We start from the raw sequence: 18,383 nt of genomic DNA on the forward strand, positions 1-18,383 counted from the left end.
GTGTAGGAGCAGGGCTTGGGCTCTGAGCAGCAGAAGGGAGGCTCCGAGGGCAGAGGATTAGGACTGGGAGCCCACCAGGCTCCCCAGCTGCTAAGCAGACAGGGGATGCACTGGCTGTGTTCCCTTCTGTTCCTTTGCACCTCTCCCTCACCATCTCCCCCAGGGTCTCCCCCATCGCCGCTGGACCCCTAACCATTGATGGGTCCCACTGGGTGTAGGAACTCCGCCCCTCCCCCAGCCACCCCTCAGGGGGTCCAGTCCCCTAGGTCTGGCCTTTACTTTTGCTCCCCCTTCCCTCCCTCCCACTCTCTCAGGACGACATGGTTAAAGGGGGCCTCTGTGGGCAGAGGATCAGGCTTGGGATCTCAGCAGGTTCCTGGTGGCCCAAGTGGGCAGGGGAAACCTGGCCATGCTCCCTCTTGATCCTCTGCCCTCCCAACAGTTCCCCAATTTTCCCCTTCGGGCGTAGGATCCCTTCCCCTTCCCCAGCCACCCTTCAGGGGCACCAGTCCCGTCCGGCCTCCACTTCTCCTCCCCCTCACTCCCCCACAGGCCCCACGTCCTACCCAGTCCCTGGGGGTTCCTACTGTCCCCTTAGGTGCCCACAGTCCCCCACTAGTGCCTGGTAGGTGCCCCAGTTGTATGAGACACGAATTCCACGTCCTCCTAGTATGCCATCTTGACTCCACCCCCGTCAATGTCTTTTTAGATTACCAGTTTACCATTTTCTTTGTTTCCTATGTCTTCTGTACCTAACAAACACCCTTCTTCTGGGTTCAATTTCCTTCTTACTTCCTTCAAAAATTCTTTAACAAGAGTACATGAACAATAAACTACACTTTTGTTTAGTTTTGTTTTTGTTGTGATGCATGAAAGGTCCTTATTTTAGCCTCATTCTTGAATAATACTTTAGTGTGGATATAAAATTCCAAGTTGACAGCAATTTTCTTTCAGCATTTTGAAAATACAATTATATACTGCCTTTTATCGCTGCTATTAAGAAATTGTCCTTCAGTCAAAACTTTCTTTGGTAGCTAGTTTTTTCTCTATTGTTTGAAAATCTTCCATTTGCCTTTGGAGTTCAGAGTTTTATTATGATGTATCTGTGTGTGTGTTTTGTTTTATTGAGTATGCTTCAGACTCATGTCGATCTGAGACTTACTGTGTTTATTAATTCCAGATAATTCTCATTATCTCTTGTAATACTGCTGCTCCTTTATTTTTCTGTGCTCTTCTTTAGCATTTCACTAGGTAAACTTTGAGATGTCTCCTGTCTCTTAGCCTCTATTTGATCTTTTTCATACCTTTATCTATGTTACATTCTGTGTGATTTCTTCATCTCTTTCAGTTAACCAGTTTCTCTTCAACTTTGTCTACTCTTCTGTGTAACTCATCCATCAAGTTTTCATTTCAATTAAAAAGTATGTTTGACTATGTTTACGTGCCTGTTTTGAAAAAGTACTATACTTTTCTCATATTTATAATTCCCCTTTTATGTCATTTGTCATTTCAAATTTACTTACCTGAATATCTGTTAATTTTATTATGTGGACTTTTTGAGGATGCTCTTCTTATTCTGATTTTAGCTCATGATGTATTGTTTATAACTGAGGTTGTATGCTTATCTTTAATCCCACTTTGTAACTGGGATCCTATAAAGTCTGGATTTAACATACATACCTACAAAGCATTTGCTTCTATCAGATACTCTAGGAGGATTGACATCACATGGACCATTTTTTGGTTAATTTCTTAAAGTGTCTGGGACCATGCAGGTGGTATTAATGTAAATCCAAAACTTTCATGAAGTCAGGTTCATGATTATGAATTCTCAGGAGAAACTTTTTTCCATCCAGACCTGGACCTCTGAGACAACTAAACTTCTTTTTCTTTTATGATGTGAGTTCTTCTTCTTTCTAATCTATGTTTTTACTGAATGCCTAGTTCTTTGAGAAACATAGCCTTATTCTGAAACCTCATGTCTGTCTCCCTATTTTGTACTAGCCCAAGTCCTCATCTCTAGTATCTGTTAATGCTGAAACACAAAACAATTGGAATTCTAATGCTTACCATGTAATTATTCATATTCTTCTTTATTTTTAGTCTTCTAAGATTTCCCTTATTTTCACAGGAGACCAACTTTGCATTTCAAATAGAATTTATTTTTTCTTACATTTCTGGTTGTTTTATATGAAAAGCTTTTTAAAATTATTTAGGTTTCCATGTTGCTAGAAATGTAAGATTTAATTATTCATTCAGTGTCTGCTTCTTCATCTAAACTGCCCTATTCATGAGAATGGCAGCTGTGAATCTTGGTTATAGCTAATTTCTGAAACTAAGAATAATGTCCAGCACAAAAAAGGTGCTTATTTAGTATTTACCTAGTAAATATTAAATTAATATCTGGGGTGAATATTATGGCAAAATTAGCAATTGAGATGAGAGGAGGAAGCCTAGAGTGAGTATGAGAGCATCAAAACCAAGTGTGCCTAATGCACATTCATTTTCAGAAAAGGAGAGCGCCAAAATTAGGTGGAGGAAGTGATTTACATGGTAATTTACATGGGAGGAAATGGATATTATCTCGATTTTAGAGAATTATAACCTTTAGCCAAATTATCAAGGTTCTTGTGAGAAATATCAACAGTTAATCGAAACAGAGATAAAAATCTTAACGTATGACTACAGAAGTTAAAATTTGCTTTTGTAGCCAGATAAGGGGGTGTAGGTACCAGAAAATTAACTTGAGCCTATAAGTCACATAAACTTGGAAGTTCATCTCTTTATAAGTTTGTTTAATGAGATGAGTGGGGTTTTATGAAGATTTGTGAAGTCTAACCATAGCTAATACTTACAGCATACTTACTGTATGCTATGTACTCTTCCCAAAAGTCTTACATATGTTAATTCATATAATCTTCATAATAACCCATTTTAATGTGAGGATACAGGTACAGAAAGATTAAGAAACAAAAAACCTACCTAAAGTCCAACAGTAAATGGCAGAGCTGGTGTTCAAACTCTGGCATTCTGACTTTAAAACAAGCTATGCTGAATGGTGGGTACAGTGTACTATGCACTGAAATCTAGTGTTTGTGGGATAGCATTGTGATATATCATTACATACAGAAACACTGTTATGTGAATCTGTTCTAACATTAAATTTCTTAAGTAATGCTTTTAATGCTTAATCAAGAAGAGTATATAAAGAGAATGACAGAAAATTATCATAATTATACATTTAAAAAAATATCTTTATGGTTTTTCAGGCTAAGTGGTAGTGATATGATAGCAGATACTGTCATGAAATTTAAATTCACCAGGAATAACAATGGACCATCACTAAAAAGGAGAATTGAATCTGTTTTACGCCAAATGCTGAACAACTCTGAAAACTTGGTAATGAAACCTCCAACTGAGTTAACAGGCAAGTATCATTTTTTTTAGCCATTTCATTTCAATATATCTCTCTACCAGTTCTAATTCATGTTTTGATTTAATGACTGACTTTTTTCTCTTGGAATTAAACTTTATGAAAACAATGTATTATGAAGCTAACTATAATATATAGCTCTCCAATATAAAATGTTCTAAAGTTTTAAACAATCATTTAGCATTCATTTAGTAAGTTTTATGTGCTAAAAATTCTTTATTATTTTCCCCTCTCAACCCTCCTTGTAAGGGATGTTGCTATCAGATGTTCAATTTGTAGGTATGTTATAAGAATGGTAAATAGCTGTTCAAGGTCAGAGAACAATTTAATTAAGGATCTATCTCCCTGAGAACAGAGCATGCAATTGGAAGGTGTCTGGTAAATACTTGTAGAATAAAGAAGGAAATTAGAAGATTTAACAATATCCCTACCTCCTCTCTACTTCTGCCTAGAATGGAATCTATTTCCATTGTTTTTCATCCCTATTGCTATCACTCTGGTCTAAGCCAACATCATTTCTTACTTGAACTACAGCACTAGCCTCCAAGCTACTCTGCTTCTATACTTTCTTGGCCCTTTCCAATATATTGTACACATACTGAACAAGGAAATATTTTAAAATATAAATACAATCTTGCTTAAAAGCCTCCCATGGCTTCCCACAAAACAAAACAAAAATAAAAACAAAACATAAACACCACATGTAAGAAGAATACCATATTTCCTGGTTTACCCAGGACAGTCCTGGGTTCATGCCAATTGTCCAAGAACCATTATTAATATTAGCCTTTACGTTTTCTGGTTTGGACAATAAATGATATGGTGATCTCATCTAAAGCACTGTATGATCTGGTTCATACTTACCCCTCTAGCCATTTATTATACCATTCTCTTCCTCATTCACCACAATCTGGCCACACCTTCACTTTCTCTGTTTGCAAAAATTCTCTCCTTCTTGCCTCAGGGCCTTTGCATACATTATTCCAGTTTCTTATAACACAGGTTAGATCACCCCCTTGCACCTGTCACGTATCATCTGAATCATTTCTTTCTAATGTAACTCTTTTCTAACTTCCAGTACTAAATTTACCTCTGTCATACACGTCTTCATTTTCCTTCACAGTGTTTATCACAATTGAAACTACAATATTATTTCTGTGTCTTCATCCTACTCTGTAAGTTTTCTAAAGGCAAGGATTAGTCTGCTTTGTTCATCCTACTGTCCTTCTACTGCCCAGTGTCTAGCACATAATAAGTACTCCATTAATATTTTTGCATGACTTTAAAAAAAAAGGAATTACTTAATATATGCATAGAATTTAAGGATACTACTTCAACTTTGTCATGTACTGCTAGCTTAAGAAACCATGATTCCCCTCATAATAAGCTCACAATTAAGGGATTTTGGTGGCTCCCATATTGGACTGGTAGTTAATCAGCAAATACCTGTTATAGTTTTACTAGTTGTTAAAATATTGAAATTCTTTCCTATCTGTTGGTAAATAATCACTGCACCAGGCCTACAAAGGTGCCTCCCCAACCCCTCCAAATTCTCCATCCCTACCTTGGACTCCCACCTCCTCCCCCTTGCAACTACAGCATTAATGCTTAGCACAGCAAGGACCTCCGAGACACTGATCCATCTCCATGGGTGGCTGTGTCCTTCCTGACTGGCTGATGCTCATGTATTACAGTTTGTTTAATCCTCACAACAACCACATGTTATAGATCCTTCTATTGTACCCACTCAGAAAAGATAGATAATTGCCCAGGGCATACAGGCAGCATGTAGGGGAGCCAGTATTGAAATAAAGTCTTTCTTGCTCAAAGAATGAAAAGGAATGGTCAGCTCTTTTTATTTCCTTTCTCCAAAAGGATGTTTTGCCTCCTCTAACATTTACAAAGCAGGTGTGATGCTCAAGTCCTGTGAAAAGTTCTGGCAGCAAAAAAGTTTGTTTAAGTTGACTTTAAAGAACATGAACACCTGTCTGAGAGGTTTAGATTTATCTTATAGGAAATAAGAAGCTGATTTCTCATTAAAAGATTTCAAGAAGAGGAGAATATACTCTGATATGATCTACATTTTTAGAAATGTCAGTCTGGTAGAGGTGGATGCATTAAAAAGGGCAAAAGTGGAGGTAGGGAATAGGTGTCAAATGATGAAAGCATGAACTAAAGTAGTAGCCAAAGGGAGGGGGAAGGTGGTGCTAATGCAAAGTATGATTAGAGGCTAGACGGTACAAAATCTGGAAAGCAATAAGATGTGGGAAATGATGAGAAAGGAGGAGTTAGAGACCATTTCAGATTTCTAACTATTGGTGGAAGTGGTGTCATTTACTAAAGGAGGAAATATAAGTAGCAAATTTGGAGTAAAATTTGGTGACACTGAGTTTGAGATGGCTGTAGGATATGTAGAGAAAACTGTTCTATAAGCAGACATTAAACTGGAATATACACTGTCACTATCTGGTACCAACATATTTTCCTTTTTGTGCTCTCCCACCACTTCCATACATGCAACACTTGTATTAGCTCTACTGACTTTATTGCTCCACAAACATCTTACACCTCCATGCATTTGTGCCCACTATATCTCTCATCTGGAATGCCTTTTCACCTCTCACCTGCCTGAAAAACTCCTTTTAGGTATTCAAAATACAACTCAAATGTTATTTTCATCATGGTAACATTTGTGAACCATAATCATTAGTAACTCTCTCCTTTATCCTCTCTACTTTGCACTTAAATTTATTTGAATGATTTCTTGATCAATTTCTACCTATAAATTATGTGATGGCAGACCCCCTATACTTTGTTATACCTGCAGTACTACAAATAGTATCAGTAAAGTAATACAGATATAGATATATGTACATAAATATTAGAAAAAAATGAAAACTTCTCTTATAGCATTTACTACATTGTATCTCCATGACTATGTTGCTGTTTTCCCAAGTAAACTGAGTGACTTGAGAGCAGAAATATCTTTTAAATAACTTTTAAGTATCTTTTAAGCATGTGATGAGAAATTAAAGCACAAACTTTAGTGTGCAAACAATAAATTGAGGGAATATTATAAACAGTTTTCTGAAGCTCATAACTCAAGATTCTTTCAGCAGGTCTGGGATGGAGCCAAGGAGTCTGTATTTTAGCAGTCCTCTAAATGATTCTGATTATGGTTGTCTGAGGACTACACATTAAGAAATTAAGGTCAAATGGTATACAGTCCTTTTTGTATTGATCTTACTCTATCTCTCTTTTTTAACACCAGAAATAACTGACCAGGATACAGAAGATATTTTAACTCAAGGTAAGCTTTTAAATTACTTTGTAAATGTGGTTTACCAAAATAAAAAGAGTAAATGTTCAAGTGATTTGTAGTCTTTGCCAAGGCAGTGTCTATTGAGGTGGTATTTTTATTCTTAGTTCACTCATGTGGGTTGTTGTTGAGATAAGATATTGCTGATTCTGTTGGCCTATGAAGTGATGTTTAAGTTTTCCCCTCCTTTTAGAAGGAAGAAGTAGCAATGCCATTCCACCACTCTGTATCAAGTTTAGTCTCATTAAGGTTTTCTTGGCAGCTTTGGGAAGTTTTTCCTGCCCTGGTTCCATGGCAGCATCTCAGTAGACTTGCAAATTATGTTTAGTTGCATCATTTATATGCCTTCTCCTAACCACCAGAATAGCTTGCTTTGTTGTGGATTTAAGTTAATCATAAAGTATAATAAAAAATTACAAAAAGCAATATCAGTTTTATTTCTATAAACATATTAGAAAAGTCACTACTTTCCAATGTCCTTATGTATACTCTCAGGCTAGGATAGCAGAAATATAGCCCCTAGAAAACAGCAGTTTACTTCTCTGGCTAATAAAAGGTAGTTAGAAATTAGTTCAATATATCTTGATAGCTGGCCTATCTCACATACTTAAGTGATGTTATAAGTTAATGCTTCCTCTGTGGGTGTTTTTCAACTTCATTATATATTTAATTCATGCTTGTTTTTCATTAAAATGTGCTTAAATAATTTACTAGAGAATTTGGTTGGAGAATGTAGCAAAGTAACCTATATTCCATGTATATTCTTAATGGAAGTCTAGTCCTCCTCTATCTGGGAGATCTGTTAGAAACAATGCCTTTGGATGGTGTCCTACTGAAGCAATGTCACTACTTCAGAGCTGGTCCAGCAATAGAAACTGTTGGTGGTGATTTACCTCTAATTTCTCAGTAATAGACTAAACAAGAGGAAATAAACCATGGGAGTGGGAGTTAAGAGGAGTTGAGTGATCCAGCCCACTCCAGACCGTTTCAGCTTTGACCATTGGAGAGTCATAGGCTCTCTTAAAATATTTAAATAAACCTCATCTAGATACTTAGAAACCTTCAGTTACCCTCGAGAATATTCTGTGGACCTAAAGTAACTCCTTTTCCAGGGAACATTTGGTAAGATAGAGTCAGTTACAGATGTGGACTGAACTGTCGACAATGAACTGAATTACCACTATAGAGTTTTCATGATGACAGCAGTTTCCCTCCAACTTCACTGTGCACATGAATCACTTGTTAAAATTCAGCTTCTAATAAGTTCTGAGAACCTAATGCCCAGCTTGGTGACTACAGTTAGTAATATGGTATTGTACACTTGAAAGTTGCTGAGAGTAGATCATAAGTATTCCCATCACACTTACACACACACACAAAAAAGAGAACTATGTGAGGTGTTAGATGTGTTAATTATCTTGAACTTGGTAATCATTCCACAATGTATATGTATATAAAATCATCACACTGTATACTTTAAATATATATACATTGTATCAATATTTGTCAATTATTCCTTAATAAAGTTGGAGGAAGAAAAATGCAGCTTTTGATTTGTTCCCTGAAGTGGGTCTGAGAGTCAACATTTTTTTTGTCATTGTTCATCTTTACTGTGGGACAACTGACAAATAAAATTACAAGATATTTAAAGTGTACAATGTCATGATTTGATACATGTATACATTATGAAAAGATTCCCCTCATCCAACTAATAAACACATTCATCACCTATTTATCACCTCCCTCACATTTTTTTTTTAGTGAGAACTCAGCAAATTTGCTACTCTCTCAGCAAATTTCAATTATACAATACACTGTTGTCAACTATAGTCACTATGTTATACATTAGATTCTCAGACCTCATTCATCTTACAGCTGAAAGTTTATACCCTTTTACCAAACTCTCCCTATTTCTCCGACCTGCTGGCCACCACTTTCTACTGTTTCTAGGAGTTCAACTTTAATTTCCACATATAGGTGATACAATGCAGTATTTGTCTTTGTCTGGCAAATTCCCTTAGCACAATACCCTACAGTTTCATCCATGTTGTTGCAAGTGACAGGATTTACTTCTTTTTTTAAGGCTGAATAACATTCCTGTGTGTGTGTGCACACTTGTGTACATGCTTATGTGCACATATATACCACTATTTCTTGATCCACTTATCTACTGACAGACACTTAGGTTGTTTCTACACAGAGCCAACATTTCTAACAAGTTCTTAGGGGAGGCCCGTGCTGCAGATCCACAGACCACACTTTGAGTAGCAAGGCTACTGAGAAAATGAAAATTTCCCAGGGAACCTGTGGCCTGAACTGGTGCTTCCAGCACTGACCTATCTTAACCCCCCCCCCCGAAACTCATGAGGAATTCCAGAGAACTCTGAAACTGCTCCAGAATTTGAAACCTCCATGCCAATTAAGTTCAGCAATGTTCTCTAAAATGCAGTCTGTAGGCAACAGTCACATAAGTACTCTAAAAATATAACATATTGATCATGCTTTTGGAAAGCCTAGCATGCCCTGGGAAAGAATACATAAGAGACATAAAAGTCATAAATGATGGTGAAATTCTTAAAGCATCTGCCAAGTGTAAGAATCATGATCTTCTTAGCACATTAATTCCCTTTTCCCATTAGAATGTGGGATCCGTCAAGGCCTAATAACATTGTCTGATGAGAGAATCATAGGAGGCACTAAAGCTAAGGAAGGAGACTGGCCATGGCAAGTCAGTTTACAGTGGAGTAATCATCACTACTGCGGAGGTGTCTTGATCAGTAACAGGTGGATCCTGACAGCAGCTCACTGCTTCACAAGGTAAGACCACAGTTACCTACCCATCTTGGCATACCTTGGTTGTCTCAATTAATACTTACATCTGTGTTAGAGGGTATCAATCAATCACATTTTATTCATAAAAAATTGATCATTAGCGATATTAAATAACTTGCCCTGAATAACACTGCCAATATGCGATACAGCCAAGATTCAAATCTAAATTCAACTGGTTCCAAAACCATGCTCTTATTCATTTGCTGAAAGAAAGGAAAGGAAGAGAGGGAGGGAGGCAGACAGGGAAAAAAGAAAGAAGAGTAAAATCTTCACTATAAAGACCCTGAGGCAAAAGAAGTTTAATATAAAAAATGCATGTATTTTCTGGTTGTCAAATATTTTTTCTTTAGAATTTTTTACTAGCATTTACTCTTTTGCAAGCTACTGTACCTTATGAAAGTGTCTCCTGGATATATAATTTCTATTTTCCATGTAACTCCACTATCTGAACTCCACAAAACCCTCAAATTATTTGGTTACATTTTGCTTTTATTCAACCTTAAAAGTATGTTGCATTAATCAACCTTCCAATTCATAGATCCTTATTTTCATCAGTTTGTACAAGACCTTTCTCTCCTTTTATTTTTCTCCTGTCATACCTGTATTCCACTTCTACTACCTTCCCTGCCCCCACAGGCCTCACACAAATATTTGACATATGTCTTTAAATATACAATTACCTGCAAAACCTTTGGTGTTTGTGTGTGTGTGTGTGTGTGTGTGTGTCTTTAATTTATATGAGTAGCACTGTGTATAAGTCTCATATTTCCTTACTGTTTTTGCTCAATCCTGGGAATTTTAATCTGGTCCACCACTGCATCCACCATATCCCTTCATCCAGCTAGGTTGCTCCAACTTCCCACTGCCACAAAGAGCAGCACATATACACTTTCTCTCATGCCTTCATATGTGCCTCTCTATAAACCTTCAAGAATTTCTCTGACATACATACCCAGAAGTATATATACAGTGTGCTAAATACACTACAATGCTTTCCAGAATTTTACATCTTCACATGTAATGCAAAATAGTTCAAACTTCTTTCTCACCAATGCAATACTATTCTTTTTCAGTTTTTTGTCATTCTTATGAATATACATTAGATGCTCATTATTGTTATAATTTCCATTTCACTGCTTATCAGTGAGTTTGAGTATCTTTTCATATGTCTACCGGCTGTTTGGGCTTCTCCCGTGAAATGCCTATTAATATTTTTTGCTCATTGTATAATGGTTTTTCCCTCCATTTATTGCTGGTATACAGACTTCTGTATATTCTACAAAAATTTTAGATATTAAACATTGCAAGTCTTTTCTCATTCATCTGATAAATATGTCTATGGTACAGTTAACTTTGTTTTAAGTTTTTTATTTCTTTCAATTGATTTTCTTTTTTATGCTACATACTTTTCATTGAAGTATAGTTGATACACAATATTATAGGTGTACAGTATAGTAATTCACAATTTTTAAAGGTTACACTGCATTTATTATAAAATGTTGGCTATATTCCCTGCATTGTACCATATCCTTGTAGCTTATTTATTTTATATATAATAGTTTGTACCTCTTAATCCCCTATACCTATCTTGCCCCTACCCCCTCTACCATTAGTTTGTTCTCTATATATGATACACTTAATTTTGATCTCATGAAATTCATCCATTCTTAACTGTATGGTTTGTATTTTGGGAGTCTGGCTAAAAAGTCCCTATTCCTAGGTCAGCAAGATAATGCCTTATATTTTTTTATATTAGTACACTCTCTTTCTCTCTCTCTCTCTCTCTCTCTCTCTCTCTCTCTCTCTGTGTATGAATACCTACACACACACACACACACACACACACACACACACAAACACCCCAAAATCTTCAAGAAGCATCACACCTAGTACAGAAAAATCATTCATCAATTAATAAGACAAGGAGCCCCTTATCATCACTATTTAAATGGAACTTCTGGCTAAAGGAAAGCAAAAAAATAACAGTTGGAAGGAAAGAGTTAAAACTAAAGTGAACATTATTTCAGACTTCTTAGTTGCTTGAATGGAAGGATGTAGAAAAGGGAGAAATCAAAGAAAAGTTTTGTGTTACACTAGTGTTCATCAAAGTATCAGTATATCCTTATTGGAATAATGGAACACCAGGACATTCATCACCCCAAGACATGTTTTCTAAAATATTTCTATATTTCTTTAGACAAATGATCACTCATTGTGCCAGTAAAGAATTACAGAAATAGATCACAAAGAAATGTTGGTCGAATACTTCCTAGATTGGGGGTGGGGGGGGGAAACACAAAAACCCAATATTTGAAATTCTCACAAGTTCTCTATTCAAATAACATGATTTCATATTTTTAGACACTCTGATACTCTTCTGTGGACTGTCACCTTTGGTATTTCCACAACATCTCCTAAAGAGAGAAGAAGAATAAGGACTATTTTAATCCATAACAATTATAAACCTGAAACTCATGAAAATGATATTGCACTTTTACACCTTGATAGAGAAGTCACCTTTAACAGAAATATCCATGTGGTGTGCCTCCCAGAGGCTAGCCAGAATATTCCACCTGGTTCCACTGCTTATGTAACAGGATGGGGATCTCAAAGTTACACGGGTGAGTATCTCAGGAAAAATAAAACAAAAACAACAGCAATATTTCCTGGTACTTGCTAGTATGCATTTTTTTAAAATTAAGGAACACCTGAAGGGTAGGTTCTATGGACAGAACCATGCTACAGTCTGGTCATCCTAAGATCTAACTAGAGTTCCTTCAGCAAATCAAAGCAATGTCCCTAGAAACTATACAGAATTCTCACACACAGTAATAGGAAAATGTAAAAGCAAGTAATACAGAAAACATGAGTTTTTCCATGATCCAGAGACTGTACAGACTTGAATGGCTCCCTTATAAAGAAAATTTTTTAAATTTATAAGAGGATTTAGATAGGTATTCTCTAAGGGTTTTAAGGTATTCTGAAGTGAAAGAAATCCTGCCTTCAGAACAAGAAACTCTGTGTGTACATAAGTATTGTTCACACTTATTTATGAAGCAAATAAAATGAGAAAAAGAAATAAGGGTGACATGAAAGAGCAAATATAGCTAAGGGGAAAATGAGTATCAGCTAGAGAGTGGAAGGATAGCATTAACAATATCCATGGGTTTCTAACTATGTTGTAGATCATGTCTCCAAGAAACAAAACAAAGGCTGAACTGTCCTAGAAAATATTTCATTGTGTTTTCATGGCCCAAAGTAATCTGGTGTAGTAAATAAAATTTGTGCTAATCACAAAAACAGCAGTACCATATTGAAGGAATATCAATATAAAATAAATTCATTCTTTAGCCATGAAACAAGATTTGTTTCTCTTTTGTTACTCTATTAAAGGTTAATCAATATGTAATTTTCTAATTCAAAGTTCATCAGTGGATATTTCAAAATCTACTAGTCGATTTTAAGTAAGCAGATTTTTTTCCCCCTCTTAAGGTCTAAGGGGCACTGTATCACAAACCTAAAGCAAAAAAAGAAAAACACCGATCTATGTAAAGGGGTAATCCATCTCTACTATGGAAATCTTCGCTGAGAAAAAACTACTAGTACATTTTCAATAACCTTCTTTGCTGAATAAGAGATAATGTTTGTTGTACAATTATTCCTTCCTGTATTCACCATTGAATCATTCATTTATCTACCCTGAAGTCCATTTTCATTCTGCTTTTATACTTAACAGGAAGTACAGTTACACATCTAGAACAAGCACGGGTCAATATAATAAGTAATAATGTATGTAATGCACCATCTAGTTATAATGGAGCCATCCTGCCTGGAATGCTATGTGCTGGACTATCTCAAGGTGGAGTGGATGCATGCCAGGTAAGTTCAAGACAATATTATCCACGTCATCAGCCAAGTTTATAAGCACTTACTAGCATGTCATATTGTGAAAGGGATAGAGGTATCATTATAATACACAGCCCTGATCCTCTAAAAATGTACGGTCTAGATTTTACAGATTCTTATATGAAGTTGACCTATCACGAAACACTGATTCTGAGAAGCCAAGTTGCAAAGTGGTTAACTATCAAGCTCAAGAACCAGACAGACCCGGGTTTGAATTCCTTAACCTCTATTACCAATCCTTTTATCTATAAAATCAGGATAAGAATAGTATCTAACTTTTTAGGTACCACTAAAGATTAGATGGAGATTAAATATGTCAGGCACGCACTAAGCAAGAAAGCTCAGCTATCTCAGCTATTTCTACCACTGTTGTCAACCTAGACCATGATCACTGACATCAATAACTTTCACCTCAACCTTCTACTATGAAGACTTAAATAAATCACTCATCTAAGAGTTGTAGATAATTGATTTTAAAAATATAAATAACACCTGAATATCAGCACCTTGAAGATAAAAAATTTATAAAAGAGCTTAGTTACTTGAGTCACCAGAGCTCCCACAATTGTAAAATAGCACTAATGAAGGAAAAAAAAAAACTATTTAGATCTACTTTGTAATTTTCAACCAAATATAAAAACACTAACAATAAATATGAATTCTTACTCTAATGTAATTAGAATAAGATATTTTTTGGAAAGTATGTTGCTATTTATTTTTAATAGATCTTTACTGTAGTATAATTGCTTCACAATACCGTGTTAGTTTCTGTTGCACGACAAAGGGAATCAACCATATGCATACACATGTCCCCATATCTCTTCCCTCTTGAGCCTCCCTCCCATCTTCCCTATCCCACCCTTCTAGGTCATCGCAAAACACCAAACTCATCTCCCTGTGCTATGCTGCTGCTTCCCACCAGCCAACTATTTTACATCTGGTAGTGTACATATGTCGATGCTACTCTCACTTCGGCCCAGCTTCGCCCTCCCACCCCATGTCATCAAATCCATTCTCTATGCCTCTTTATTCCTGCCCTGTAACGAGGTTCACCGGTACCATTTTTTTTTTTTTTTTTTTTTTAGATTCCATATATATGTGTTAGCATACAGTATTTGTTTTTCTCTTAGAATAAGATTTTAATACTAAATTTTAATTAAACTATCTAAACAACTGATGTGGTTATATTTTTTAATAGATTTTATTCCTATGTCTGAAACCCAACCCCATACAGTAACAGCAACAACTACTTAGTATACAAAATTACATTTTTGGAATTAAGAAAAATCAATCTGTTTTCTTGATGAATCTGCTACTGCTTTCCTGACTAAATCATAAGCAGAAAAATGAGGTTTATTCTTTCTCAAACATTACTGACTTTTATATTTAATGCTTACATTCTTGAAAAAGAGGATAAGTAGTAGTTCTTACATAGTTTTGGCAAAGACCCCAATCCATGAGCACTTTCCCCAAAATGAAACATTTTTCTTGACTACAAGCTGTGGGGGGGTGGAGGGGAATTGTTTATCAATTTTCAAGACACTGTTAATTACCCACTGGTTTTTATTCACTTTAAGTGGGGATGTCTTGATGGTAGGGAATGCTTCTTGTTCCCCTTCCCATTTTCTTCTTTTCTATTGCTAGCCCTGTAACAACAAATTCTCAACTTTCATAGTAGTTTTACAAAGAATTCACCAATCAAGTAAGCAACAAACCTCTACACGATTTCAGATCTACTAAGAGCATTAATTAGAACTGACTTAAGGATATACATGAGATATAAAAGGGTGTTTATTCATGCTTTACTTATGATACACTTTACCTTCTGCATATACAGATTCTGCTCTTCCTCCAAGCTCAGTTCAGGCCATACCTCACCATGAAACTTTCCTGTGTGTTCCACTCTGGGCCTCACTGATTTTCAGCTGAAATACTATATATAATGCATAGAGTTTATGCCTCAAAAAAATAGCACTTTACATAAGAGCTTATGAGATCCTATTTGTTTTTGTTCATTCATTTTTTAAAAAATTGCATTATTTACTTTTTATTTGCCAGACTCTGTGCTTACACAGTATCACCTGAACACAGCAAGTCTATGGTCTAGACCACAGGCTCAGATATCTGCCCAATCAGGCAGTGAAGCTGCCCAGATATAGGAAAAATTACATGTCCCACTTAGTTTAATATTTGCTTGCCCACTCTTGGTAAGACATTATACAAAGAAGTCTCTTACTATAGAAGAAGTAGAAGAAAAACACAATGATGGGAGAGTGCTGAGAACTGGTAAACTGAAGCACATGTGCAAGATCTAAAGGAGGCAGATGCCAATCACCTCCATGCAGTGCTTGCCATCAAGCTGGTAATTCAGACACTAACCCTTCTCCCCATCTAAACCAGTAATTAAGTAGGCATGGAAGAACTAGCTACTATTAAGAGCAGTCAAATGAATAGCAAACTATTCCAGAAGCACACTTGGTAATAACAGCTGAGTTTTATTAGTACTATTTACCAGGCTATACTCAGATTGCTACGCATGTTAAACTCATTTAAACACGTAAAAATATTATTTACAGATGAGAAAGCTGAGGTACAAAGGGCTATCAAGTAGTTTATCGCTAGTAAGTAGAGGATTCAAACGTACGCTAACTCCAGAACCCAGACTTAACCCGTTATACAGCATGTAAGATATCCTAATTTTTCTCCCCAAATAGGTTATTACATGCACAAATATTTAGTTGGTTGGCTTATTATTATAATTTGCTGGTAAATATTTCATAAGGAGTGTTTTACTCATTGCCATATAAATTTCTATTATTCACCAAAAGAATACTTTTTGATACTCTGTATATCAAATACCATGCATTGTGCTATGAATAGGAAGATAAGTGAGATTTCTAAAAACTTATTCATTCAACAGACATTTTCTTAGCATTTCCTTTGGGCTAGAAGCTTAGCATATAGCAGTGTCCAGAATATGTATGCCCCCTTCCCTTATGAACCTTACAGTAGAGGCTGAAAAACAGACACTGAACAAGTATCATAAATGCAATGAGAGTTGCAGAGATGTGCAGCTGCTACAAGGGGAGCTGATCCAGTGGGAGTAAGTTCAAACAGGCACACAAATGTGCATGTACAAAATAATGAAGCAGCAGTGAAAGTACCCACAGGATGTGGGAATGCAGGCAGTGAAAATCTAGCCCAAAGCTGGAAGCGGTGACAGTGGGGAGGAAAGATGCAGGTGAGGGATGGCCCCCTGAAGGAGGTGAGCCTGGGATGGGTAGCAGACTGGTGGAGTCTGAAAAATATGCTTCTCATCTTCTCACAATTGCTGAAGGAACAACACGTGTACTTGGAAGATTTTGTTAATTTTCGCATGACTTGGTATTTAGTATTTCAACAGGAAATGTCAGACTAACTTTATTGTCATACTGGATGTGACTTCTACTGCCACAGAAGTAAACTCAATACTTTTCCATTGTTTTCACACTTAAATAATCAATCATTCTGTTTCCTTCAGGGGGACTCTGGCGGCCCACTAGTACAAGAAGACGCACGGCACCTCTGGTTCCTCACAGGGATAGTAAGCTGGGGATATCAGTGTGGTCTGCCAGATAAGCCAGGAGTGTATACTCTAGTGACAGCCTACCGTGACTGGATACACCAACACACTGGGATCTAGTGCAATAAATAACATCTCTGTTGCAGAGTCTGAATGCAGATGTGCCTGTATGAAATTCTAAAACTTTTCAGCTGCAAAAAGAAACACTGTCCTATTTTAACATTCTGTTACATAAATACTAAAGATTAAATACTACTTAACTTTTAGTTGTTACTGTGGGTTTTATATTTTCTCAAGAAAATTATATGAATGTTGCATAGTACTGTGCCAGGGGGAACACTGTAAACTAGTTATAGAGATAACAATTATACTATACTTGTGATAACATAAATGCTAGTAGTGAGAGAAACAGATATACTGAGAGTGGAAACTAAACGAAACTGCACAAGTCTGCAAGGTCAGAGGAGTTTCCTCTGTGGAAGTCTCATCAAAGCTGATAAATGGGCAAAGTATACAAACTTGCAAAGGAAGAAGTTGTAGATAACATTTAAGACAGAAAGGCAAGAGGCAAGAAAAATATGAGGCAAGAAAAATACTATATTTTGAGAAATGAAATTGAGTTATTTGTAGTGAGGTGGATGGACCTTGAGTCTGTCATACAGAGTGAAGTAAGTCAGAAAGAGAAAAACAAATGCCGTATGCTAACACATATATACGGAATCTAAAAAAAAAATGGTTCTGAAGAACCTAGGGGCAGGACAGGAATAAAGATGCGGATGTAGAGAATAGACTTGAGGACACGGGGAGGGTGAAGGGTAAGCTGGGACGAAGTGAGAAACTGGCATGGACATATATGCACTACCAAATGTAAAATAGATAGCTAGTGGGAAGCAGCCGCAATGCACAGGGAGATCAGCTCATTACCTTGTGTCTACCTAGAAGGGTGGGATAGAGAGGGTGGGAGGGAGATTCAAGAGGGAGGGGATATGGGGATATATGTGTATGTATAGCTGATTCACTTTGTTATAAAGCAGCAACTAACACAACAATGTAAAAAGCAATTATACCCCAATAAAGATGTAAAAAAAGAAAAAGAAAAGAAAATTCTATTTTTTAAAATTTCTGGTTACTTAATATTTTATAGGAGGCGTTACGTCCTAAAAGTACAAGTATGAAGTCATTGTACAGTCCTACAGCAATCTTAATTACCCTGTAAGAACATGCTCACATAGGAACTAACCAATGAATTTCAGGCATTTACGATCAAAGCTAGAATATTCACTACTCACCAGAGACCCAAAGAATTATAATTTTCATGATAACTTTTATTT

At 36.4% G+C, this 18,383-nt stretch overlaps 1 protein-coding gene across 1 annotated transcript in view; it reads left to right on the forward strand.

The window, feature by feature from the left end:
- TMPRSS11D (transmembrane serine protease 11D) overlaps positions 1-17,172 on the forward strand; it is a 55,923-nt gene extending 38,751 nt beyond the window's left edge. The window contains exons 5-10 of the mRNA XM_067036245.1: positions 3,270-3,427; positions 6,705-6,743; positions 9,392-9,569; positions 11,946-12,205; positions 13,321-13,463; positions 17,011-17,172. Of these exons, the coding sequence (XP_066892346.1) occupies positions 3,270-3,427; positions 6,705-6,743; positions 9,392-9,569; positions 11,946-12,205; positions 13,321-13,463; positions 17,011-17,172 (940 nt within the window). The remainder of the gene's footprint in view (positions 1-3,269; positions 3,428-6,704; positions 6,744-9,391; positions 9,570-11,945; positions 12,206-13,320; positions 13,464-17,010) is intronic.
- Positions 17,173-18,383: the final 1,211 nt, after the last annotated feature.

Source organism: Kogia breviceps, chromosome 6, assembly GCF_026419965.1.
Source record: "Kogia breviceps isolate mKogBre1 chromosome 6, mKogBre1 haplotype 1, whole genome shotgun sequence".
In the NCBI taxonomy this organism is placed as follows: domain Eukaryota; kingdom Metazoa; phylum Chordata; class Mammalia; order Artiodactyla; family Physeteridae; genus Kogia; species Kogia breviceps.